Below are 27325 nucleotides of genomic sequence, written 5' to 3'. Positions count from 1 at the left end.
CTGTATTATTACCCTACACCACGTGTTTATTTTGACTCATTCTGAAGCTCAGTTTTAATTGTTAAAAGCAAAAAGATAAGACAAGAGAAGACACATACAGATTTGCCATATCTGCAATAAAGCAGCCTTTAATTATGTATTTTTAATTATATCTTTTCATAAACATGACATTTCAACATTTGCACAATGCACAATTTGAAAAAAAGTCTATGCCTCTTTCTATGGGTATCCATAAGAATGCCATTTTAGTCTACTATATTGAAAAGTGCAGCATGTATACCACATACTGCATAATGTATATTGTATTTATCAAAAATATTTAACCAGAGATTTAGAAGTCATATTCATTTTGTCTTGCTGTTTATTCCACCAAAGTACTTTAGTTATGTTGCAAAATTTATACGCTCTTGGGAAGAAAAGACAAAATCTGTGCCAACAGAAACTGAACCTTTTTAAGTGTGGAACAGAGAAGATTATGAGGGAACCTAGGGTCCAGATGCAACTATTAAAAAAAAAACCTTAAAGGCCTCAAAAAAGACAACAGGTCCACTTAGCCGCACTATCTGTGTGTGAACACTATCTCCTTTATAATTCACAAATTCAGAAACTAGGTTTTTTTCTCCTGAACAGGAGTGATTGGAATAGTACAGAGAACCTGCGGCTAATTAAAAAAAATACTGCATGCAAAATTAAACACTCACATAACTTACTAGTAAGAGCATAAAGACAGCTAATAATTCCAGATGATCTATTGCAGATTATTGTAACAGACATCCCAGATAGCTCAGATACAGTAATTCAAGACAGATCACAAATAAGAAGTTAAACTAGCTAGTGGCTACACTTCTTTACACAAAGTAAATAAGCAAGCATGTGTGGAGTGATGTGCATATAGAGCAAACCGCTCATTAGGCTTTTTTGTATTTAATGCTCCAAGCACTAAGAAATCAGCTATCAGCATTAGGCAGCTAAGCAACAAGATGTATCCAAAAGGCATTCAGGAGTCCGAATGACCTCAAAATTGTAGGAGTGTTGCTTTGAGTCAGCATTTTGCTAAACCAAGGCTTCATGTCTGATTTGTATATTACTGCTGTAAGCACTGTGAGCACATTCCTTTTCTACTACTGGAAGAGAGGGTACGCGCTCTTGTACTATAACACACGGTAAGTGGGAAGAGAGAAAATGTCAGAAGTCCCCTGCAGAAAACATAACTGCTGTAACTTCAAATACAGAAGAATGTTTTGGTAAGACCTCAGACATCTCTGCAATGCACTTGCTTTGCTTTCTTCCTGGCTGCACAGTGGGGAAGCCGAATGAATATCACTGTATTGGAACACAAAACTTCCCAGGGAGATTAATAGTGACATAGTCGTTTTCATTGTTCTGCTCTAGGTGTGAAGAGCCAAAATATTTCAAATTAACACATAGTACTCGTCTTTTCTTCTTTACTAAGTCCATGACATCTCCAAAAAACAAGTTCATCTGTCTATATTTACTTTATGTGGTACATAGGAAAAGAACACATGAAAATATACTAATAATCGAACTGACCTTTTTGAACAACCTGATTACATCCTCGCTGATCTGAGACAGCCGAACGATCACATTGTTCATATAGATGTCATTGAGAGTGGCATGATCCCGGCTCTCTCGCCTTGTCTGATTGAGGACCAAGTACCAGCAGTTCACTGGGGACAAGAGGTGCTGGTCCTTCCTGCAACAGAGCAAAGTTCACAGCAATCAAAACTTCAAACAAGACAAATACAGAGTGCATATACACGTCCTATTATGTTAAAAAAATCCGAGATATATTTCTGAATAGTGCTTTTTAACAACAAGAACATGCCAGGTGTGGACAAGATAACAGCTCTATATGCCTACAATCCATCCAGGTGGAGTACACTGCGCATAAGCACAATTTTGACTCAAGCTCTGCTTTACAAAACAAGGTCAGGTTTAAAGACATTGTGCAGTCAGTGGTATGTGATTATTCATTAAGGTTTCAGATTTAGGCTAGATAGACAACTGTTTTCCAGATTTGGAAGGGTCAGGGATTGTACTGTCTAATTGCTCCTCACATTCAAACTTTGTCTTTGCCACCTGAATGTCATGCCAAAATATATGTTTATCTTATCTGCACCCCCATCCATTCTTCTACTGCCTCAGCCTTACTGCTCAGTGGGGGAGTGAACCACCTACAGCATTCAGGACTGCTCAGTCCCCAGTCGCCTTCTGGTGCCTCCTCAAGATGCATCTGTTAAACTGGCACCTGTGATCTCTTGGCTCTCATCTGCATCCTTCAGCAGCTCTTACGTTACGCTGTACTCAATTTAATTCTCAATTTGGTAATGTTACACACTTGTTGCACTAATTCTCTGGAAATGTGGAACACATACCAATGGGGGATCTACATTATTACCTTGTATCTGCACTACATGTGCCTGCTTGTAATTGTCAAGATACCTGCAACTTAATGTATGGATTTGGTCTTTGTTTAGCACTATGTACTACAGTACATCACATATACTAGTCTATACTAGCATTATTGTACTTGCTCTTGCATGGAATAATATCCATTTGGTTCTTTGCATCTGTATTTACAAGTTTAATGTCAAAGTTTGTAAATGTGATAAATCTCCCTAGAAAAGGTTGCCTGGAAAATAAAACAAATATAAATCAATACTTTCCTATGAAAAAAACTATGCAGTTTTCAAATTAAATGACTTTTAAAGGAAAAAAAAATGTTAGTGAATGCAATTATTTCAAAAAAAGGAAGAACAGAATAAAATAATTCCTTCTGCTGTTTTAAGAAATGTTAAACATTTAAAATCAATTTAATATCTAGCAGACCCAGACAGTTAAGCTCATTTACCCTTGTCTGCAATTAATTTACCTATCTCTACATAAAAATGCAAAGCCAAAAACAGAAAGTATCAATAAAATTCAAGGCTTGAACAAAAGCATTTTTTCATCTTCTGTTTATCGGGTTCTAGGCTATTTCCGTTTTATAAAAGCAGCTATTCAGATATTTTGTGCAACAGAGGCATATCTGTGGTCTGTAAAAGCCATAAACATCCAGTGAAGAGAGATAAACTCTTGAACTGACTCTATTTCTTTAGATTGCTTGAAAAAGGGAAACGGTGTAGTATTTTACTAATGTTTTCAAGAGAAACCACACCTAAACCTATAAATTAAAAAGGGCCTTAAAAGCCCTGATACTAATTAAGATTCTATTAAAAAATTAAGTTAACATTAAATTTAAGATTAAGTTTAGCAAGTGATTGACAAAACAACAGATTCAAAAGCTACAAATTAGTTACTGTTTCATGGAATTAGATTATGTTGTAGAGCCGATATTGACATGAAAATAAATATACCACTATCTTACAACCAGTTTTAATAAATGTAAATTCAAAAGACCCATGTTGATGAATGGAAGCAAATATTAGTGTCCTCCTAAAATACATTACTGAAAAACAACTTCACTATGAAGAGAAATTTTCCCTTAATTATCTTTGTACATTCCAGGTGAGTAAGAAAAGTGCAAGATCCTGTGCAAGATCAAAATTCTGAATTTACTAAAACACTGTCTTATCTCTTCTCTCATTTAGTCAAGACTCAAAGATGCATAGATGAAACCTTGGCAGCGGCATCAAGCCAGTTTCAATTAGCAATCCTTCCACTGGTATAGATGAGCTTAGTAAATTTTAAATGAACCCTAGAGAGCTATTACTCTGAAAAAATATGTAAAAAATGTTAACTAAATCTTTTTTAAGGAAGAGCACATTTTAAATTTTAAAGTTCTTCGGGATTTTTCTTTCATTAAAACGTCCACAATTTGATTTTAACCTTTCCATCCCATCTCTTCTGGTTAGATAATGGCTTTAAAATGTCGAACGAGCAGCATAATAATGGATTTTATTTGCCATTATATAAAGTATTGTACCTTTAACACTAATGTATGTTCCAAAGAACACAAAGAAAGCAAACAGACCTCTTACGGCTCAGGAATGCTTACATTCCCATGTAATTAAGCATCTACCTTAATAAAATAATATTTTTTGCATTCCACACTTATCAAGGTATCACCTACATTCATCTTGTTTAGCTTACTCTGATAAAAACAAAGCCATCAACTTACTTACTTTATTATTTTGAAATTCAATATTGATTTGCACATAAAATGGGTTTCTTGCTGTTACAAAGGTATTTTAAGCAACTACGATACAAAGTGATAAATAAGATTTGACTAACAAGGTATAAATATTAGGACTACCCAAAATCAAACATCAATCTGTGAATCTGCACTAATCTCCCATCAACTACAGGTAGATTCATGCACTTGTATTTTACATTTTTAGATCTGTATACTTCTTTATACCCTAATGCTAGCCTGTATCAAGCAATATCTTAATAGACCTATTTTCTTTTTTTAATTACAAACAATGTGGAAGCTGCCTGTGATAATAATCATAAAAATAATAATCACATCTGCTCTGTGCAATCTATATATATATATTAAAGTAATTAGTACAATACTAATCTATATGGTTTTACTGGTTTAGCTTTTTTATTTTAAAGCTAAATGAAAATGGTAAACTGAAAACTTTTACCATTTTATGTGAATTTATAAAAGGACCAGTAAAATAAGACTAGTATACTTATTAACAAGATATCTAGCACATAAGGTTAGCTACTCCTATATCTCCATGGATGCATTCAAGGTTTAGAAGCCATCATTCTTTCACAATACAGTATACAGTGTAGTAAAAAGCCCGTACTCAAATGAGATGCTTGCTTGTGTTATTTACTGTGTGCTTCCGTGAGTTTCTAACCTCAGAGGAAAATGGCATTAGAGAACAATGACTCCTCTGAAACGACAGGATATTGCACAGTGTAAAAAAATCTCATAATATAAATCTACCTTTCTGAATATCCCTGAACTGTTTGCTAAAAACTGTACAATAACCATTTTGCAATTACTTAATTTCCCCAAGCTGCAATCATATGATTTTCACTTTCTGTGGACACATAATACCAACTTTAATACCAATCTTGCTGTTAGTTGGAAGTCAAATAACCAAATAAAAATGTCTCAGAACAGAAGTGCTGTGTACATATAGAGCAATCAAGAAAGAAAAGTTACACACTTCCTGGGATGCACTAAACCCCAGAAAGAAGTTGCCATTCAAGATATTTTGAGCTTTCGTAATGTACTGTATTTCATATGTACATGTATTTGATTGCAACAAATGTAATATTAATCTATTCGGCTTCCTCAAGAAGCATGCATTTACCAAATGTGTGAGAAAATGAGTGCAAATCCCAAGAAACCTAAGGCGCTCTTTGATTCATCCTGACAGCCAAAGTCTCCCGAATTTCTTTGAACCCACGAGCAAAGAGGATGGCATTAATAATCAAACCCAGGGAGAAACACACTCGCACGTTGCCAACTTCACAGCTAAAATATGCTCCTTAAATATGCTGCCTGTAATCTGTGCATCTAGGGCACTTTTAGCTTGTTCTTTTTTATAGAGGGCTCCTGCCAAAATTTGATGATATCCAGCTGCAAAGCTCCATACTATCAGTCACTTAAACATGCGTGGAAGCTGCGCTAAATTGAAGGACCAGGCTGCTGGCTGTGGATGTTCAGGCCAGTGCAGCGATGGCACTGCCTATTTTGGCCTTGACAAACATCCAGCTCAGGCACAAGGTACAAAACTTAGCTTGCATGCCATGTGTTATCTGGCTCAGAACACTAAGTAGCACTACCCATGCTACTGATGTCAAGGAAAAGGATATAAATAATTAAAATTAGTAAATAACATGGATGGCACACATTAAACCCACTGCTGTCAATAACCTGGAAAAAAGTCAGGAGTTGTGGAAAGAGGCTGAGGCACATTCCTCTGGAGAGCAAATTCAAAAACAACAATCATCTAGTGGAAAACTGGATGTCTGGCTCAAGGCTTAGTGACCAGTGTCGGATACGTCTCATGTATAAGCATTCTCCACAGAGAAATATTTTTAGGCATGTTATTGCATGAAGCAAAAGGCAGGCTGTAAAGCAATTCATAAATTTCACCTCAGTTACAACATACTAAGATAATTGATTAATCAGTGTATATAGCAGGAATATGAAGGTTGCTATCACTCAGCTATTTCTAGTAGCTAGTTGTGGAAAACCATAAATAACTAATGCTTTCTACTGGGAGCCATTAGTGACTATATTTTCTTATGCATGAACATGCATTTATAATTAGTGAACAATATTGTGTCAGGTGGCTATGGTGAACTGCATCTCCCATTCCTACAAGGGGTTAGTTTTATACTGTATGAGGATGAAACCATTTAAAGCATAATAAAGCACTGTGACTCTGTTTCATACCCATCAAATTTCTCAAAGAGAGACTGAGAGACATAGAAAGAAAAACAGGGTATTAGTGTTAACAAAAGTGCTTTCTCAAACCTAGAGAACATTACACCGCACACGGGTTTCACACATTATAGTATCAAAACTAGCACGCATTTCCTGTGGCTAACTCCTTCACATGACTGTGCTTTCAAACAGAAGCTCAACAGCAATGCACTTCTGCTGCACATAAATGCCAGAAACACGTAGCTGATTCAGTGAAAACAAAAATGAAAGCATGAGGGGTTGCATTCAATACATGGTCGCTCCTGAGCAGTGACACATAACGCATTAACCTAAATGATTCAGTCTGGTTACAGAACAGTTACAATTTTATTTTTAACATGTTTTTTTTGGCAAACAAAAGTCCAAACGAATGTCACCAAGTACAACAACTCTTTTGTTCAACTAAAAGTTTGAACTTTTATTTAAAGAGGCAAAAGAAAGTACTCAATACCCTGTAAATACAAAAACTGTTGAAATGCACTGTATCTTAACTTGCTCATTCCTTTGTTACACTTCACCACCCAGAACAACAGGTTAAACGGACAAGATCTGTATACGTAGCCAGGAATGTCTTTTTAAAAGAGGCTGTGAAACTCCAGACAATCATCTCTTTTCAATAGTCTTCATACACATACAGTATAAAAGATCAACAGTGAAGTGGAGTTTGAGGAGGGGCTTCACAAATTAGGACAGGGCATGTTGAGAAAACTAAGATTTAAATTATCAGGAAACTCCATTACAGCACAGGAGAAAGGGACATTAAAAAATATTTTTTTTCTAGACAACCCAGAAAGTAGAAAACACAAATAACTAAGAAAAGGACAGTAGGCACTCATTTTTTGTAGTTTTGCACATTTAAGAATGCTTATGTTCTGAACTTAAGAACATAAAAAAGGCTTCCACCAAGAGAAGGAGGTCTTGGTATTCTCAAAATGAAGTTCAAGCACAAGTAACAAATGAACAATTAATGTTTTTGTTTTATTGAGAGAAATGATAGCTCAATCCTGTTCCTATTTCACACCTGAGGTAAAACGCTGCCTGGAATTATTTAATAGGTTCTGTTTTCCTACATCAGGCTAGCCACTAGCCTCTATTCACTTCATGAATTCAATTAATAAATAAGAGAGATACAGTATTACTTCATTAGCCATATACAATTTCTTGCTTTAGGAATTTGTCTTTTCACATACCCCAGCTTGCTCTACATGAGACACACAGACAGGGAGAGAAGCTAGGGGTCAGACACAGGGTCAGCCATTTATATGGCGCCCCTGGAGCAGTTGGGGTTAAGGGCATTGGTCAGGGGCCCAACGGAGTAGGATTCCTCTGCCAGCCGTGGGATTTGAACCGACAACCTCCCAGCCACCGGAGCAGATCCTTAGCCACAGTGCCACCACTCCATCTATATTTACAGAATGACTTGTTTCTCTTTCAGTGCAATTTCCTTTATTTATGAACTGTACTATGTCTATGAAACATAGGAACAGCATTTTGCCTTTTATAATATAATCAGCAGTGGAATATTAAAACTGCTCTGGAATTTGTTAAGTGCTTAATATCTCTAATGACTCATTTGACTGGCACCTTTTCATTTGTATCCATTTTCCATATCAAGGTACTACCTAATTTCTAACATGTTACTAAACAATAAGTAGAATACAGTTTAAGGAAGAGATATAAACAAGACACAGAATGTCATTTACATGTAAAACTAACAGTCATTTCAGTACTTGACACACTGGTAACTGACACCTTAGGAAGTGTTTTTTGTAGCACATTTACTAAACAATAAGTAGAATACAGTTTAAGGAAGAGATATAAACAAGACACTGAATGTCATTTACATGTAAAACTAACAGTCATTTCAGTACTTGACACACTGGTAACTGACACCTTAGGAAGTGTTTTTTGTAGCACATTTAAGAGTAAACAGCTGTAGGTGAATTCAAAAAAGAAAACTAATTGTGTTTTCTAAGAAAAGCAGAACTGGGTATTGCACCAGACCATGGTAAGATGAGATGTTCTTTCACTTCTGTTAGGTTTATCACATCTTAACCAAAAATAACAGAACCTAAAAAACAGAGATTACTCTGTGTCATGTTGAAAATACTTCAAAAGTGCCAATTCTTTAGAGGCTTTATCTGTTCAACTTCAAACCACGTCTAAATCATCAATTAAGCTGATTTGAGCCAAAGAAAGGAAACTGACTCAAAGTGTATGCTAGGCATTTTTAACATTAAAAGTGGTAGAATTCACATGATGTTTAATGCGAAAAGCCCCTCTATAAAACCAGGATTGCATTGAATATTTACGGATTAGTTGGTTCTGGTTAGTCCAGCTAATGAATGAGATGCATAAACAAAATCACAGATTATTGCCTGTAGTGTGTTCAAATAAACTGGGAGGATATAGCAGCAATGGAAGTAAAATAAATAAAATATTATTATTAAAATATATTTTTACATGCTATATTATTAAATACTATATACTGTATTATTATCGACATGCATTCGCATGCACAACTGAGAAACAGAAGTAAAGAACAGTATGTACAGTGCGAGAAATACCCATGGTCTTTTTAAAATTCATGCTAAATGCCTAATTCTACAAGGCTGCTAAAATCCTCTCGAATCTGTACAACCAGCTTATTACTCAGGCACCAACTTCTATTTAATGCAGACAACAAAGAATCCTAACTAGAGGGGCACTGAGGCCTCTCTGCACTGTACTTGTACATTTTGAAAGTTATTAAGGATAAGGGTGTCTGCTAAGCAAATAATAAAAACAACAATCAGACAATCAAAAAATACTTTTTTACAAACACTAACACATAAAATATTTTTTGTTTGATATTACAACTTCGAACAACAAATTTGAGAATTACAACAAATATAAAGAATATGATAAACATATATTGTAACATATATAATATTGTAATGCTCCGGGGTTCACATGGGTCTGCGCCCTCACCGCTGCCACCTCAGGTCGGCCCCCCACTGTCAGGGACTCGAACCCGGGCCTCCGGCGTCACTCAACAGGGACCCAGACACTTGCGCTAAAGGGAAATCTCCCGTCAGCCCGATAGCTGCAGTCCCTGCTATTCACAGGGAAGGGCGGTGACGTCACCGCGCTGGTAAGCCGGCTCGAACAATCTGCAACGGTGGCCGTATGCGTTACACTCTCCCCCGCTTAATTCGCCGTCCACGGCAAAGGGCTATCCCATCCCACTGCTGACACCAATGTATGAATACGGGTTCGGTGAGGACGAACACAGAGACTCAGACTTGTGGAGTTAAAAACGGCGCTTTATTTCTTTCTCCGTCACCACCTGCCAGCGAGCTCACCCGTGCCTAGCCAAGAGGAACACACAAGACAGCCCGACAGAGAGAGCGAGTGAGCGAGAGAAAAGAAAGAAGGTAACACCCAGGGGTGCGGAACCAGGAAACTATTTACACGGAAAACAGGCGATCTCCCCAGACTGTACCCCCGTTTCACTGTGGAACAGCTGCACTGGTCAGCGGCCTTCCTAAACCCTGACCTGACCACTTCCACTCCTGTCCTGCCCCTCACCGCGTAGCCCAGCCGGGTGCTCTTCGGCCGCTGTCCGGGGCGAATGCGCTACAATATTCACATATCACATAGATAATACAGCAGTTATTGATAAATACAGGTCATCTTAAGCGCACATTAGAAAATCTGAAACATATTTTGTATTACCTTTTTAGTACAGTTCATTTTTAATGTTTAGAAGACAACAATTCTAGAAAGTCTAGGCTTTAGAAAGAAGAATATATAGTAAGTTTCACTGTCAATCCTTTCCAACCACCAGCACTCAATCGACACCTTTCAGTATTCTACCATTATCATACTAATACATGATCCTATCTGGAATTCTCTTATACTTTCTCAGACGTAGGTTTATTCATTTCCTTCTGTTGTGAACATAGCAGAACAAACACAGCACAAACACTGCTCGCAACAGTTCAAACTTCCATCTTACGTTTTGTCATGGAATCAAAAATGAAGAATTTACCAACAGCATTAGTCAAAGTCCTGTGCATCTCTGTGCCATAAACAACTATTTGTTTCTGATAATGTACTTCTCAGGAGTACTGTTATTTTTTTCAATGCAGCAGAGTTGGACTGGGGAACTCAGTGGCAATTTTCTGAAAGAGATTTGGCACACAGCTATGTCTTCTGCAGCTTCCTACAGTATGCTTGGCTGCAGGATCCTAACATAGACTGCATGTATTCAAACAGCTGTGCTCAATTATACATGTAAATCCCCACTGCTTTAAGAACAGCTTTAACACTCTGGACAACCAAAAGCCATTTAAATTGTTTGTTTTTGTGCAATACACTTGGAGATGCAACATAGTTTCTAAATTTATGCTAGACTTTTGGTCTTTGTTCACTGGAAAATAAAACCTGTTTTCATTTAAAATACTAAGGTTAAAATCTGTTTTTGGCACAACAGACTCTGTAAACTGCTGAATACTTTAGCATGGCACTAAGCTCATTTACTAAAGCACATGAGATACAGTATACTGTGAAAAAAAAATATTTCTGGCATAATCGCAGAACAGTGAATTAGTCATCTATGTGATTCAAGTTAAACTAATTTATTATGTGGGTCTCATTATTGTACTGCCCTGCCTCAAAGGATAATCTTTTGCATGGTCTGAGTCTTCAGTCTAAACAAGATTGTAAGAAGTACTACAGTACAGTATATTGCAATTTACAGATTTTTCTTTCACTTTTTCTGAAACATTGGAGTGAATGGGCCTTTCTGTTTCTAAAATCTAATACCTTTATATTAATTAACATAGTCACATATCAAAAGATTAACAATATTAAGAGAAAAGAACAAAAATAGCTTTCAAAAGCATTAGAATCTGACTGTGCAAACAGACAAACAAGAGAAGGAGCAGAACTGAAAAATTCTGGAATTATCCTGAGTACACATTTTAAGATATGGTTTACCTATTTGAGCCAGGCAGTGTGGCTCATGATCCAGTCTCTTTAATTTGACTTACTTGAACTGGTGATGTTCTCTGGAGCTGCGGATTTTGGAGGAGAATCGTTCAGCGAGTTTCTCCAGGCTCTTGGAATACTCTAGTTCAATCTCAGATTTTCTTCGGAAGAACTCCTGTAGGTCCTGTAGCAACTGTATACGAGCCTCTGACTGTTGTTCCAGGCATTTGAATTGTTCCAGTAATTGGTTACGAATCTCTGTTTTGCAAAGAGACAAAAACAATGGATTGATTAAATTCACTTTCATCTACTTGTATACTGTAGCTTTACTTTATTTTTCAAATTAAATAAAGTTTCAGGACCGGTTACTAAAAAAGTAGCACAATTTTCCCACATTTGCAAGGTTTCATCTGAGATGCTACAAATTTACCTACGTATTTTACAAACATTTCACATTATTAGGCGCAGTGTGACCTATATCTCCACCCATATATTTTAATTATTTGATTTTGACACATCATGTATTGTAGGTTTAAAGTAAGATGAAATACAGTGTTAAACTATAAGTTTGTCATGGAAAAAGGAAGCTCACTGTGGCACTGCCTCTCTGTGCCCTGAAAACAACTGTGAGTGATAGGCATGCACTGCAATACTGCTTCCAATGTTTGCTATAATAATTGCCAGCAAATCTTCTGAGAAAAAGAACAAGTTAAACAAACGCTTTACATAATCCAATAAGCATTTGTGAGCCAAGAAGAGTCCTTATATAACAAATCAAAACTATTATATTTCCTTCATTTTAATCAAAACACAACAAAGGCATTTCAAAGTTACAGCACCTACAGCTAAATTTAATATTGAATAGACAGAAAACCAACACAAATAAAATTGCCAGTCATATAGCTGACATAATTCTTATTAAATTTACATAATTTTATATATGACGTTTATGTAGAATACTTTCTCACTTGTGTAGTGAGCTGAACAGAGCTTAGACAAAACACATACCTGCTCCAAAAGGCTTATAACGCATTTCCTTCATTCCTGAGCTTCTGTTTCTAAGAAATAATAACTTCAAATTTGACTCTTTTTAAAGAACAGCAAAAGAGAAGGCTTGCAAACTGGGCATTACTAAGTTTCCTTCACAACTTGCCATGCTGAAGTACAGTTCCAGGGCATGTACACAGACAGCTTACTGAAATACTAGACATATAATCATAAGCTCAAATGTCAATGAATAGGTACCATAATTTGCTGCTTGCAGCATGTCTGTACAAAACCTGTCCCCTTTAAAGGAACAGAACATAAATTTTGCTTTTATTAAATTGCATAGGGCCCTCAAAATGAAATCAGTCATTATCATAAAAAAAGAGAAAAGCAACTGCAGTACAGATGAGAGTTGTTTTAAGTGTAATGCACATCTACATGTACACTTAAAAGAAAAATGCAATTAAATTAATCTTTGGATATTAGACATTATCTGTATCATAAAAAAGCTTGAGTGCTGTTCTAGCTCTAAACAGAAGTGTGTGAACAGTTTCATGTGATGCTCTGCTATGTCAAATTTAACAGCGTACAGATTTTGGACGTATATGCAATTTATGCCTAATGATTATCAGTACCTTGCCAAATAAGCTATAAACCTGCTAGTTAGAACAGTTTGAAAATCAAAACTGAAAGTAAAACAAAAAATTAATCCACCAGTGATATATTGCAAACTGCAAGCCTCTCCTGTCTTGTTTAAGGGTCAGACTAAAAAGTCTGTCTTTACAGGTCTCATTTCTCAAACTTCTAGTAAGGTTCCTTAAACACATGCAGTATACAGTATGTCAAAAACACTGATCAGAATGAAGCACAAAGAGTTTCATTTTTATATACCTAATATAGGGAAGGGATATGCATAGCCACAGCTCGTCTTGCTTGGGAACTTCACCAAATTTCACATGCTAATTGAAAAGCACTAACGTGGCAAATATAAAATAAAATGTCAAGGATATGCTTTTTTAACAAATATAGCACGGAACAGGGATAAAAGTGGCTCCTTAGCATGGAGACTTTCTGAAAGAAACTGCCAATTATGGTTTAACAACTCAACCAATTTCTTTGGAAATTAAAGCCTTTTCTTTTTTTTCCATGACATGTCACATTATTGCTCTAGCAAAATGCAGCATTCTGTGGGTAACCACAATGTCCCAGCCCTTTCTTATGACCTAGCCACCATTTCATACCCTGTATCTGTGGTCTTAAAACATAAGACAGCCAGCACATCTTACCTGATCCTAACAACATCCACAAACATTCCACTGTGCCCTGCACTGGTGAGATGTCATGGTATTTTTAATTGAGAGCTTTCTTAGAAATTATGTATTTTGACAAAACAGAAAAGGCCAGCTGGAGAGCTAACTGGTCAGCCAAACATACTGTATGCATACAAAAAGAAAACATGCCTAACAAATAATGCACATTTCCATATAGATCATCTGGTGATTCACATACTATATGTACCGAAAGCATACGCATTTTTCAGAAGAACAGTGCCTCAGTAAGTATGGCAATGAATTCCTTGCATTGTGGTTACAAAGTGCAGGATTTAGGCAGATGTACTATGCACCTGTAACTCTGTAACAAGAGAGTTTCTAGCCCATTCAAAGTGATGCCAAGATTATCTAATGATGATAATCCAGTACCATGCAATCCTTTAAGCTGGAACATCACAGCAAGTTTCAGATGTCACAAGCACCATTAGTGTATTTATGAGACATGGCAATACGTTCAGGATGTTCATGTGCAATGATGGACCATGCCAAATACCAACTCTCCTTGTGATGATATCTGAACCAAGACGCATCATTTCTCATGAAGGCTTGAATGACTGAGCTAAACTATGTTCTGTATTAAGAATTTTTATTGTGTTATTGATTTTCATTCCATGCAGTTTCTTTTAGGGCACATATGGTAAGGTTGCAAAAAAGAGGAGGTTTATCTCAGTATTTTGCCAGAGAGCTGGTTTAATGACATTTTTCTCAGGGGAAGATTCCAGAAATGTTACACAATTAAAGTAAACAATTCAGAAGTAATTATGATTCCTTGAATTCAATTCCTCTGTGGTTTACTTGAAGGTTTTAAAACCTTGGTGATTGGTTTTGTCCTCTGAGGAACCAGAAAAATCAGCAAATGTCAGTTTGCCTTTATGAAACCTCGACGTTGTTCGATCCAGTATGCAATAGAAAAGATTTAGCTCCTTTAAGCCTAGCGAATCAATATTTATTTTGTGAGGAAAGTGCCTGGACATTTTGCTTTACAACCCCCTCCTAACAGGAACAATTTATTCCCTGTCTCACAATTATCCGTTTTGCTATTGTAAAATACTATAGTAAAACACATAAGAACACAACACAGGGACAACTTCTAGAACAATTAATTTCTTCCTCTATTTGTCTTGATAGACTTGCCATTACAATTACAATTACATGTTACAATTACATGCATGAATAAGATTGGTTTATCAATCCGGTGCTCTACTCTGTAATGGAAATCATCATTTTAAGTAGTGTATTTAGTGTATTTGCTCAATGCCTTGTGCGTACTTAAAGGCTAAGCAATAGGAAGTCTCAGCGGGGAAGAGAAAACAGCTGCAATTTAAATGCCCAAATTACAACAGTTCACCTAATTAGATGTTTTGTACAACCTGCAATTTTGGGTAAGCCTTGTTTATATATTTTTTTAATTCTTAAAAAAAAGCACCTTCTCTCTGACAACTGTTGTTTACTCCCACACTTCCCACTTTATCCTTTTATTACCAATTTAGTGATGATGTAGCTCTTGGCATATGATATTTGTTTGAGACAATATTGATGGTGGAAATGTGGTCGGATCCCTTAGGCTGGTGAAGCCAATTTCTACAATTAAGTTTCTGCCGCCCAACTTTGCCTGGGGTTCTGCCAGCTTGGATAGCTCTGCAAATATGACACTCTTTCAGTTCAACAGTGCCAGCAAAAGGCAAAAGGCCAGGATGGAAAGCACTAAGGCACCACTTCCTACCCAACTGCACAGTGGGCATTTGCAACACTTTAAGCCTTATATTTACCACCCTACTATCCAACTGCTGACAAAAGCAATCATATGTCCCTCCTAAATACAGCATGAGCTCATCCGGAGTGGGCATCTCATGACAGTGCCGACCTCATTTCTTCCTGACAGTACAGTATGTGCTTCTGTATTTTGTCATGATATTGATTTGGATGCAGGTGTTCAATTTACAGAAAAAAAATTCTCTGTTAATGCTTTTCACAGAATTTGAATATAGTACATCTGATTTCTAGGAGTCCATTTCCCATCATAGACAAAACAGAATTTAATCAAATATATTTCCACTGGAATTGCTTGTTTTCCCGGAGACTGGCATCTTTTTTTGGAATGCAGATGCCACATTCTCTTAATAATTAGTCATACTATAACTTTTTAAAGTAACTGCAGTTACCAACTTATTTGGAAGGCATTCTGAAAAGCTTGTGGAGTTTCTGGCTTTTACCCATTATGAGCATAGACAACCCTTTGTATAAAGTAGCCATCGGCAAAAGTTCACTCGCACAAAAGAATGCACTTGTTCGATGCTGAATGGCCTTTCTGTATTGACGAATAATACATTATTAAAGAAAATGGTTCTGGCTTGCGTACCACCCTGCTTCCAGTGCTGGGTGGTTTATTTTTCGTAGAGCATGTGTAATCCTGTGGCTGTGAGGAAAGCAAGTTTCACATCTTTAGCATGCTCTACGAGTTCCATACTCCAAGCGCTGAAAGAGACCACATTCAGTGTGCATTAGCTTAATTGTCTTCTTCAAGCAGCTGTATTCTCTGAATAGCCTGAAAATAAGGTTCTGTAGAAAAAGCTGTCAACAAAGTACCCAAAAGACAGTAATTGCTATAGTTAGTTACATTTTTCTTCTGCCTTGCACAAAAGAAACCAATGACTCGACATGCTTATGATGCATTTGTCCAATCAATATCTACAAAACAGGATGCTAAACGAGAGAGTGAATCGTCTTCTCAAAGAGATGAAATTGTCCTTTCAAATACTATTTGCTTGGCACATAATAGGCTTAGGGCTCATGTAACTGTTTCAGTATTGATATATGTATAAAATCTGTCTGATAGGAAATCAGTATTTTTCAACGGTTTGCAGAAGTGCTCTGTCTGCTCCAATTTACAATTTCTTGCCTTTCTGTTCATCTTCTGATGATGCTGGTCACTCGAATGCTCATTTTCTTCACTATAATGCACTGTTCATTCACCTCCCCAAAACCCCTGTGGTGGAATCAGATTTCTAGGCACTGCATCATTTCTGATCAACTCCCAATGCCTCTTCAATACCACCTATTCAACCTACAATTCTTCAATGGTCCTCACCATTATAGTCTTCAATACTTAACAATATAAAAGATCACATCTATCAGATGTAACATTTTAAATGTCAAATATATGATTAAATCTGGATGGCCTGTTCTTTTGTTTCCAAAACATGTTTGTTTCTTAAGTTTAATGTACTATAATCTTTCAACTATAGTAATTATTATTGTAATCAACTAATTTTAATCATTAATGTATTGTAAAATTAATTCCATTAGGTTGAAATCTATTTTTTTGTTACACTATTGTGAAACTTTTGCGCTATTTTTGATAGTTCAGAAACTGGTTTTATAGGTCACCTTATATAAATGCCTTTAATAATTTCATCATAACACAATTTGCTTTTATGTCCGTCAAAAAAAAAACTGCTGTGAATGGCTTCACCTCTCAAAGACATGTAACATTGCTGAAAACAATAGCAGGATATATGAGATCCATAAGGCCTCTGACCTTAACCCTCACAGCAGCTGCTGGATGTTACTATAGTTCACTATGCAGGAACACTGCAATAGAAGTAGGGTGACAATATTAATATACACTGCAAATCCCAGGTTTTCAGGAACTAATCCAGGGCTTTAAATGTTGTTCCCTCAAGTAATAAATCTCATATAATCGAAGATGTTCTTTATCTTCCTCTGTGGTTTCCTGAGTTTTCAGTGAAAATGGTATACAGCTGTAATATGAAATATGCAGTCCAGTCATAAAAGGCTGCACATTACTGAAGCCTATTTCCACCCTTAACAATCTTGGTTTTCAAGCACACTCTTAAAAAACATTTGTTTTACATTTCCTTTCCAGAATTACTGAGCAGTTTCTACATGTCTTATCACTGCCAGTGCTGAGAAGCAGCTCAAATGCTTTTGAATTCTTTGCAGGACATGTTTGGAGGCTTCCATTAAAATATGTTTCAATGAAAAAATAGAAACATGAATGGACACAAATTATGAACTACTGTATATACAATATGTTTCTACTTGTACTTGAAAACAGATATTTCTATGTATAAGACTATCAAAACAACGGATGTTTCTTCTTGGATTACCAAATACAAAGGTAGGCTACATTCGTCAATAAAAGCTGGTTTGATGTCTAACTAAATTGTATGGATTAATCGTGACAGTAAAATGTGTTTATTACAGCTCATATACAACAAGGTAACATTTTATAATTACAAGACAGTTTTAATAACTACTCCACATTAGATTCATGTCACAAGCAGAAACAAAAGAAAAAATATATTTTTTGCTTTTTGAAGACAACAACTTCCTTTCCTTGAAACGGCATTTTTTACTGGTTGCAAAAAAGATAACTGAAAATGCAGATCTGAATGACATTTAATTTCTTACTACTAACATAATTTAGTAATCCAGAACTTCTATCCTCTTTTGCTTTACAGGAGATAGAAAAATAAACCAATATCAAAAACTGTAAAACACAGTAAAAGTCTCCATTAAAACCGTAAGTATTATTCATAATGAAATAACAATCTCACTCAATAGGACTTCAATATTTTGGCTTCAAATTGTAATGAAAAGGAATTAACCTTTACATGCAAAAAAGGTACATGTATTTATGCTACGTGCATAATTTTACTATGAATTCTTGACTTGAATAAATGGCTAGTGTGCTGAACCTTAAATCAAAGGTCTTTTTTGGCTGTGACAGTAAATCCACATACCATCTGTCAAGTGGCTCTTTATTACTGCATTCAGTACAAGAGGCCTCTTCTCAACAGCTTTTTCCCCCCAAATGACAGTGCCATTTGAGTTCCCCTCATGTCTGTGACCTCTGATTTGCGAAAATGCAATTTAGACATCCACATGTACAAGATCTTTCTAATATGATCTGTGGTGAACGGCATTTATGCTTGAAATTTGGCCAGGATCAGCCTTGCAAATAGGAACTACAACTTTACATTTTTTACCAAGATTTTAATGAGCTCTCTCTGTCTCTATTCACGCTACAATACATTTTTATATACAGCAATTTACAATTTAATACTGTAAAACTCACCACTCTGTTCAACTGATCCTTGGTAGAGTACTGCTGTGTATCAGTCTCTAAAGTGCATTTTTAGAAGGTTTGGTAATTATGCATTATAGTTCATCACAGCCTTTTACTGTGTTATGCATTACAGATCTGATCTTGTTAAAAATATTAAAAAACTTATACCACAGGAAAGCACAGAGTTAAGGAAGATTTATATGCATTTCCATGTCTGAAAAGATGGATAACCTAAGTCTTAAAACCATGATTTGGCAAACTGACAAAACAATAGAGATTTAAATTAAGATCCAATTTGCCTCAAATACCAGTAAGTACTGGTAAGCTGTATCTAAAATTACAATACATACAGTATGGTATTCTGTTTGTGACTAATGATGAAAAACAGTAAATCTTCTTTCGTGTTCTGATGAAGACTGTTAATTCAGCCTCTACATTTGCTACAGTTTTAATGTATTTAATTTACAGTACTATTTCAAAAAGATACTATTCTGCACACAGAATTTTAGGTTTTGTTGTTAAATCCTTCTACAGTATGTGAAGGGAAGGGCTCTTGTAACTTTTAAAAGTGCTCTTAAAGTGGTTAATATCACAGATAAAAAAGCACATAGCTGAAATCCTGAAGTTCTCAATATTTAAGATGAAAAAAGTTAATTAATTAGCACAACGCTCTACTTTTCTAAGAAACAAATTCACTTTAGGTAAAACAATGCTTTCTCTGTCATTAGATGAAGACAAATTAATAGTTCACAAGTTATAGGTTCCAGCTATGCAATGCATAATACAAAACAAAGTAACACTTTACATTGAGTATACATATTTACATATCAAAAGAACACTACTAACTGGAATATGTCAATATTACAAGGACAGGGAAATGTTATACACAGGGTATTTAATTTTGTCAATAGAGTATACCTTCAGTTTAAAGGATTTAACAGACAAAATCTGCTAAAAGAAAACTTTGTAAAATCAGAAATATCTCATTTACCCACAATAATGGGGAAATTTCACAAATAATAAAACAAGGTGAAATTAAATTCTACGTAGGCTTAAAACTCAGTGGTGTCCTTTAATCTTTACCACCTGATCAGTTTGTTCAGAAAAAGCTAAGAATAACACAATCCTGTACATAACATGAACCATATTTAGAACGCTGTCTCAAAATCACAAGATATAAAATGCAGACCTTTGTACAAATTACTTAAGTTCTTTTTTTCTATTTCGATTCCATTAAGAAATCTGAATTCAGAAAATAATATATACATATACTGTATACGAAGTGAAAAACGAAGTGAAAAACATTGAAGAATGTCTAAAGGAAAACTTCTGTATTGCAGATTTCTTTGCTTTTGAGCAACTGCTTAGAAAAAAAAGTCTGGCTTGCTAGAGTGGGATAATACCAACAAGTCATAACTACAGAACAACACACTGCCTTCAATTTATTTAATCTCCCAAAAGATATTTTGACCTCAAAAAGCACAATGTAGCTTTCCATTGCCTGAGGATGCATCCTCAGTATTCCCATTTTTTAAAAATATTGCATCATAGTGGTTTTTACAGTTCTCCAGTTTCCATATAAGGCAATGAATTTTTGAAATTTTGCAGGTTACTTTAGGGACTAACTGCACAAGTACAACCCAACAATTAATCTGAGATTCAAGCCTTGCTGATTCAAATCTTCTTATTCTACCTCAAACCAGGTTCCACATAACGGGTGATAAAGCCTTTTTGCTGTAATACAGCGGTACTCACAGTAACAGTGAAGCGGTCTGAGGCTGGGGACTAGATTCAGATGTAGGTTCAGAACACAAGCAAAACAAAAATGTGATCCAAATCAAGCCAGGATCAGTAAGAAGTCAAAACCAGGAAATCTCAGAGTGAAGTACCACAGGGAAACAGGGAAGCAAAGTAGAAACAGCAAGCCAGAGTCAAAATTAAGATGAATCACAGAGCACAGAACAAGGGCAATCCAGCACATAGAGAAAGCAAGCACAGTTGAAACACAGAAGATAAGAGACTGGATAATGATAAGACTAGTACCTAATGACTAAGACTAAGCACTGGAGATTGCAAAGGCGCATATTAAATACCGGATGAGAACAGAATCTGACAGGTGGCACTGATTGCCTTCCATAGCAAGTTGTTGCGGCGACAGATTGAATGACAGAATTGGTGTTGTTAGTGGCAAGTCGAGCGTGATTGTTTGTAGTTCGATAAGAAAAGGTATGGCATCTGTGAAACAGATTCAGAATTATGGAACTCAATATGCAAATCCAATAGTAAAGAGTTTTAGGAAGGTTTGCATAGTCTATAAGTAGTATTAATATAGCATTAAATACTGAATTTTATTTGGTCATTTCGAATGTTTTGAACTTTAAAGTATTATGCGTTTCTTTGTACAGTGCTTAAAGTTTTTTGAAAACCACATACAAAAACCTTTGTCATTACTATAATGTTTTCAATGATTGTGACTGGAGATCACTGATCCATAAACAGAACACAACCTATTAATGACTGGAAATCAGTGAAACTAAAAGGACACTCAGAGAAATCATCTGTGTTCACGCTGATTGAAAGATTAATCAAGTTTTCTTGTATAAATGGATTCCCCTGGTTTGTCAAAGACAAGACAAGGTGTTTCCCCATCCAAGCCCATTTGCTTTCATTCTTAGTGCTGCTTTTCCTTCCTTGTGGATTTTCTCTACCAAGGTTTGGCCTCTGCTACGTCAGTGTGTGCCAGTTAGTTATTGCTTTGGAAAAACATGATCATTTTCCAGTCTGATATGCCAATAAACAGTTCTTTTCAGCAATAAAACATTGGCTGCTGGGAACCTGAAAAAGACAAGCTCATTGATTGTTTGATTGTGGCATTCAAAGTAAAATTTAAGTAAAAAATGCTTAAATGTGGAAGACCCTTCTTGGATATTTTTATTGAAGATTCTTGTGTCTGAACACCCTTACCAAGGTTCCACTTCAAAGTCATTATACAAAAACAAGTGATCAAGGCTGAAATTCTTCTTGAAGTGTAATTTAAATTGGATAGCAATTACCCTATTTTCAATCCTTGGTATTTAATTGCTAGATGAAATCTGCACAATTACCAACCCTCTGTGAATAACTGCTATTAAAATCAATTCCTACATAATACTGTATGCATACCAAGTGACAATTAAAACTAAATGCTCCTGAAAGAAAATAGGCATTTTGTTTGTGGGATATATATCCTTATACGATAGAAATTTGAAATACATTCTCTTGAAAGTCTCCTGAAAAGTGTATTTTCATGCTCTCTTTCAGTTAGTCTTTCATAATGTATTATTTGGTAAGCACATCTGTGAATTAAAACTTGTTCAGCTAATATGGAGAAGACAATCCAAAAAATGTTAAAATTCAATTTAAGAGGAAAATGTCATATGGTATTTCTACAAAACAATTACCTGCACTCATGGATAGATTAAATCAATTAAAACTGCAGTACTCCACACTACAGTCTTCTGTAATGTTGTAAGCAACCAGTTCCAGGCTGTAATGATTTCTGTCTTTTCATGGAGGTAGAAATATGCCCAAACAATTTACACTATACTGAAAGAGGAAAACAAAAACTGTTTCATGTCGTCTAAAACAAGGTAATAATCAAAGGTCACCACCATGAAGCCTAAACTGGAATAAGAGAAAAACAATACCATAAAATTGTGGTTAATCAATATATTAATTGATTTCTCATTACTTTATTTTTCCATTCAACTAACTATATTTTTCTTGAAAACAGTAAATTGTTTAATAAACAGTGTCAGAAAACAATTATTTGAAATTATAACAATTACATTTTTAAATTCTGGCAATATATTGTATTCTGTATTCTATACTTATGATGACACACAGAGTTTTTCAGGGATTATCTCTAGTTGTAGCATATACAGTAAATAGCTGTTCACTTCAAACATTCTATGCCATAAAGCTAAAGTTGTTTTTTTCCCCAACTCTGAAAAAAGGAAGATGAACAATGTAATTTATCTAATTTGTAAAAAGCAAAAGGAAACATCCTTGAAGATAGGATTTAAGCTTTTGTATTTCAATACAACGTTATAATTTGAGTATCAGATAGATCGGGTTCATGCAGTTCAATGAATTACTCCATATTTCCTGACCACAGAATTGATTTTCTTATACAATTATTACGGCTGATGCATGTTATATGAGCCTAATGCTTCAGGGAACCTAATGCACAGACATGCTAGATGTATGCTTTTAAAACAATTAGTCAACAATTTCTAGTGACATGATAAACAACTAGGCTGCAGGAGCTCTGGCCTATTAAAGTAGAATCCCTACTAAGCAACAAATTTAGAAATTGTTTTGAGAATGTTTCAAGGAACTCAAGTCTTTAATGCCATATCGCTTGACATTATAAGAGCAGGTGAACAACAGCTATCACTTGCTATAGAATAATCCCTTTAATAATAATAATAATATTAACACAGAAAGGACTCATGAATTACTGTACAGTACCTAACATTCTCACCACACTTAAAATTGAATGATCGGTGAGGTCTAGCCTCTGCATCTTGCTCTCTTCACAAGAAACCAGAGTCACATCTCTAACAGTGACCCATAAAGAAAATATAGGCTAATAAAATATTTAATCTTTATCAAAGTTTATTATATCAAAGCTTTATCTTTGGGTCCACTCTTACTTTGATATACAAACACAGGCTATTGCGCTGTGAAATCATAAGAAGAGCTTCAAAATGCTCACAAATGTCAGGTTTTCACCTTAAATAGCAGAATAAGCTATCATTACAGCACACATAACAAATATACTAATGAAATGTGCTCAACTCAGACATGTTTTACAGAATTTCCAGTGCTTCTTGTTTCAATGTTGCGGCTTTGATCAGAACAGTTTAATGAGTATAAACAGAATGTAATGTATTTCTATAATGTCTGTCATATTGCAGCATGTACATTTCATACCGAAACATTTCTATTTATTTACTTCCTTTGTCTGTTTAAATAGTTTGTGGCATGTTGTTCTCAGACAATGTTATTATAAGGCAACATTATGGTTTGCTATTGTGTGAGATTCTAATCCGTTGTCTCTGTTCATACTATAAATAAAGAGGCTTTCTGCTTGTTAAGCAAACCTAGCTAAATACAAAAACATCATCTAGAACAAAAAAGGTGATAGGTGGGGCAATTGCTGTTCATTATCACATTTGTATTTACATATATATATATACATAAGCACAGTTTCAAAAAGCAGAACACTGTCAAAGAGAAGACAAGATATCTTCTGCAACAATTATTCAAATGCAGTCAGCAAACTATACAAATCAGTATACTACATTCCTGTATAGAATTATTTTCCTTCTACTGTAATCATGGCATGTCTGAATAACTTTCTCCACATGCAAAATATTCTATTTCAGTAAAATGCTGCATGCACAATTTTTGCCAGAGAAAGTGTTTTAACCATCACACCCTCCGAAAAAATCACCTTGTATTCCATGGTGGCACTATTCAATGAAAATAATATATATCGGCACTATTCATTTCTGTTTTTAAAAAAAGGGCAGGATCACCTGCAACAGTAACCAAATACCTCAGCAGGGACCTCTTCTCAGTCTGGAAGTAATACGATTGTGATCTATACTGTCCAAGGAAAAGACAAGCGATTCACTGAAAGCAAGAGCAAGGAGACTGCATTTGAAACCTTTAAAGAATTAGAATACCATCTGTTAAAACTCGCAGTATGCTTCATACCACTCTGTTGGCTTGCCAACTTGTCAATGTGCATTACAGAATGCAAAAATGAGAAGGTTTTAAAACAAAGAGCTATAAGCCCAACAGTTTTCTAACAAATAGGAAGATCGGTAAATGCAGAAATGTTTCCGCTGGAACTATTGGACTTGCTGCTAAATATTAAGAGAATATGACTGTTGTATGACTGTATGTCTTTCCCATCAACAAACATCACAGGTGTAATGCTCTTCAAAATCCCAGCTAATCCACCCTTAAGACTTCATTTATAGCCTCCCTACATGAAATTCAAAGGCCAGATCGTCAGAGGGGTAGTACCAGACTGCTCACCAATAAAAGTTAATGCAACAGCCGTTTAAACAGGATGTACAGTATTTTTCCTGAGGAGAAGCAATATATTTTTCTTAAAATGACTGCATGTAATTTGTACTTGAAACATTAACTACAGTAGATACAGAAAACTGAAACTATATGCATTTTGTGCCTGTTTTAAAAAAGGAGTATGTTGCCTTTACATATAAAAAGATGTGGTGCAGCCAGAAAAATGCATCCATGTACAGTACATGCAGTATATTAGAGTCAATATATGGAAAGAAACATTCCTTTTTCTCTATTCTTTGAATAAGGAGCTGTTTTTGATCAGAGTAAGGAGCAACAGCAAAGTAATGTGTGAATATGATCTTAGACCAGCTTTGCCAGCTTTCCTCGTGAACTGCTATTCTTTTGTTAATGACTATAACAAAGCCTCATTTGCAGTCATTTGACATGGCACAGAGTGATACAGGCTTAGCTAAAATGTGAAAAACAGCAACAGCCTTAAGATCACACCCCAGGAGAACATTTTTCTCATAAACAGGTAAATTAAAATACTAGGCAAACCCTTCACATAAGCAACATTAGTTAGCCATGCATGATACACAAGGCTAAGCTGACATATAGAGCAGTGGTTTATTTTGTTTTGTTAGTAGCTTACCAAAGCATTACATCCATCCACTGTTTATCATGAGTCCTTCTATTTCCTTATCAGAAAACCTATTAGCCTGAAGAGTTACAGCAAGCTGAAGCATATACTGTATCAAAAACACAGGGTGCAAAATGGGATAGAGAATGCAAGACTGCTCTCCCTCTGGATAGGATGCCAGTGAATTACAGGTACACAGAAAAAGGAACACTTTAGAATACCGAGCAAAATCCAGACAGTATCACATGGTGAAGTGGGAGGGACCAATATAAACACAGAGAGAACATGCAAACGCCACACAGAGTGATACTTGAGGCCAGAACTGAACCCAGGAGCTCTGAAGATTCAACTATCTGGCCACTGTCCTACCTTGTGTCACATGATCATATGAGCTATATCAAGGCATTTTATTTACAGTTGCCTACACCATTGGAAATGACAAATTATTTTCAGATAAAAAATGGAAAGGCTATTGATTCCAAAAATTACACGCTAATTTAAAGCACACATATTTGATTTTTTTTCCCCAACATTTTAACATGCACTCAAACCAATCGTTTATTACTTCGACTAAACCTGCTTTATTATAAAGTACACAAAATTAGCAACTCCGTCATGACACTTGAGTAATTTGTATTGAACAGTATATTTCCATAGAAAGAAATAATTACCTAATTAAAGTTACATTATATGCAGATTATTTTATAACTGCACCACATAAAATAAACCTTTTTTTTAATTTATAAATAAAAAAAAGTTTCATTAGCATCATTTATTATTAATATACTGTTGAGACTAAGGAAATAGGTAATAGAGAGCTTGATGAGAATCGCTACAATATGTTTGCATTCACTAACTCAACTAAACTCTGACCAGATGTTAATTTCCAGGAACGTATCATCACATCTGAGTCTCGTCTATGCATATTAGTGAGGGAGACCAGTTCTGCCCGAATCTGGATTGACTGGTTGATTTGTAACATATGTTGTGGGGTCTTTTCTGTTGCATTGTATGACTGTAAAACAGAGCAGGGATACCGTAGCCACCACACTACTAATTACTGCCACTGTATGAAGGTTATTTTAAGGACCACTGTTAATTTCCCGTGGAAAACCTTTAATAATATTAGATTATGTATACTATATTGTACGTTCTCACTGAGTTCATGTGGGTTTCCTTCAGGTGCTCCAATTTCCTCTGCAGTCCAAAGACATACTGGTAGGTTAATTGGCTTCTGGGAAGATTGGCCCTGGTGAGAGTGTGCGTGTTTGTGTCTGTGGGTGCCCTGAGAAGGACCGGCATCTTATCCAGGGTTTATCCCACCTTGCGCCTACTCCCTTGTGACCCTGTATTGGATGAAGCAGTTACAAAACAGACTGATATATAATATAACTTATGATTACCACCATAAATGAATACATTTCATCAGTAGTTATAACTGTAAAGATCTGCCACTGATATATTAATATATTTATAAGTATTAAGTTGAGTGTGGTAAAATGTTCACACTATTCTGTGAAACATTTCTTATTTTAACCCACTTTCAGTTTCCTCATTTGGATATCTTTTCACATAAGCGGGACAAACTTTGAAAAAAACTGTTTTATCACTTCTTGTTTATTCTGACAGCTAATACAATCTTAACACCCTGTAAACAATATTAACTTGTAAATTTGAGAAAATTATAAACTTGAAAGAATACACTGATCACTTTCCTGCTTCTTTAAAAGCTAATGCTGTATTTTCATGTATTTTTACAAAGCTTGTAACTTATTCACTAAACTTCAGCAGGAGAGCAG

General features: G+C 35.5%; 1 protein-coding gene across 1 annotated transcript in view; it reads right to left on the bottom strand.

The window, feature by feature from the left end:
• Nucleotides 1-27325, bottom strand: part of srgap3 (SLIT-ROBO Rho GTPase activating protein 3) — a 102614-nt gene that overhangs the window by 55153 nt on the left and 20136 nt on the right. Inside the window, exons 2-3 of the mRNA XM_088917175.1 lie at nt 11455-11650; nt 1552-1714 (exon numbers count right to left, since the gene is read on the bottom strand). Coding sequence (XP_088773301.1) covers nt 1552-1714; nt 11455-11650 — 359 coding nt within the window. The remainder of the gene's footprint in view (nt 1-1551; nt 1715-11454; nt 11651-27325) is intronic.

Source organism: Atractosteus spatula, chromosome 5 (assembly GCF_055471065.1).
Source record: "Atractosteus spatula isolate fAtrSpa1 chromosome 5, fAtrSpa1.hap1, whole genome shotgun sequence".
Lineage (NCBI taxonomy): Eukaryota > Metazoa > Chordata > Actinopteri > Semionotiformes > Lepisosteidae > Atractosteus > Atractosteus spatula.
This window is presented reverse-complemented; position numbering and strand designations above follow the sequence as displayed.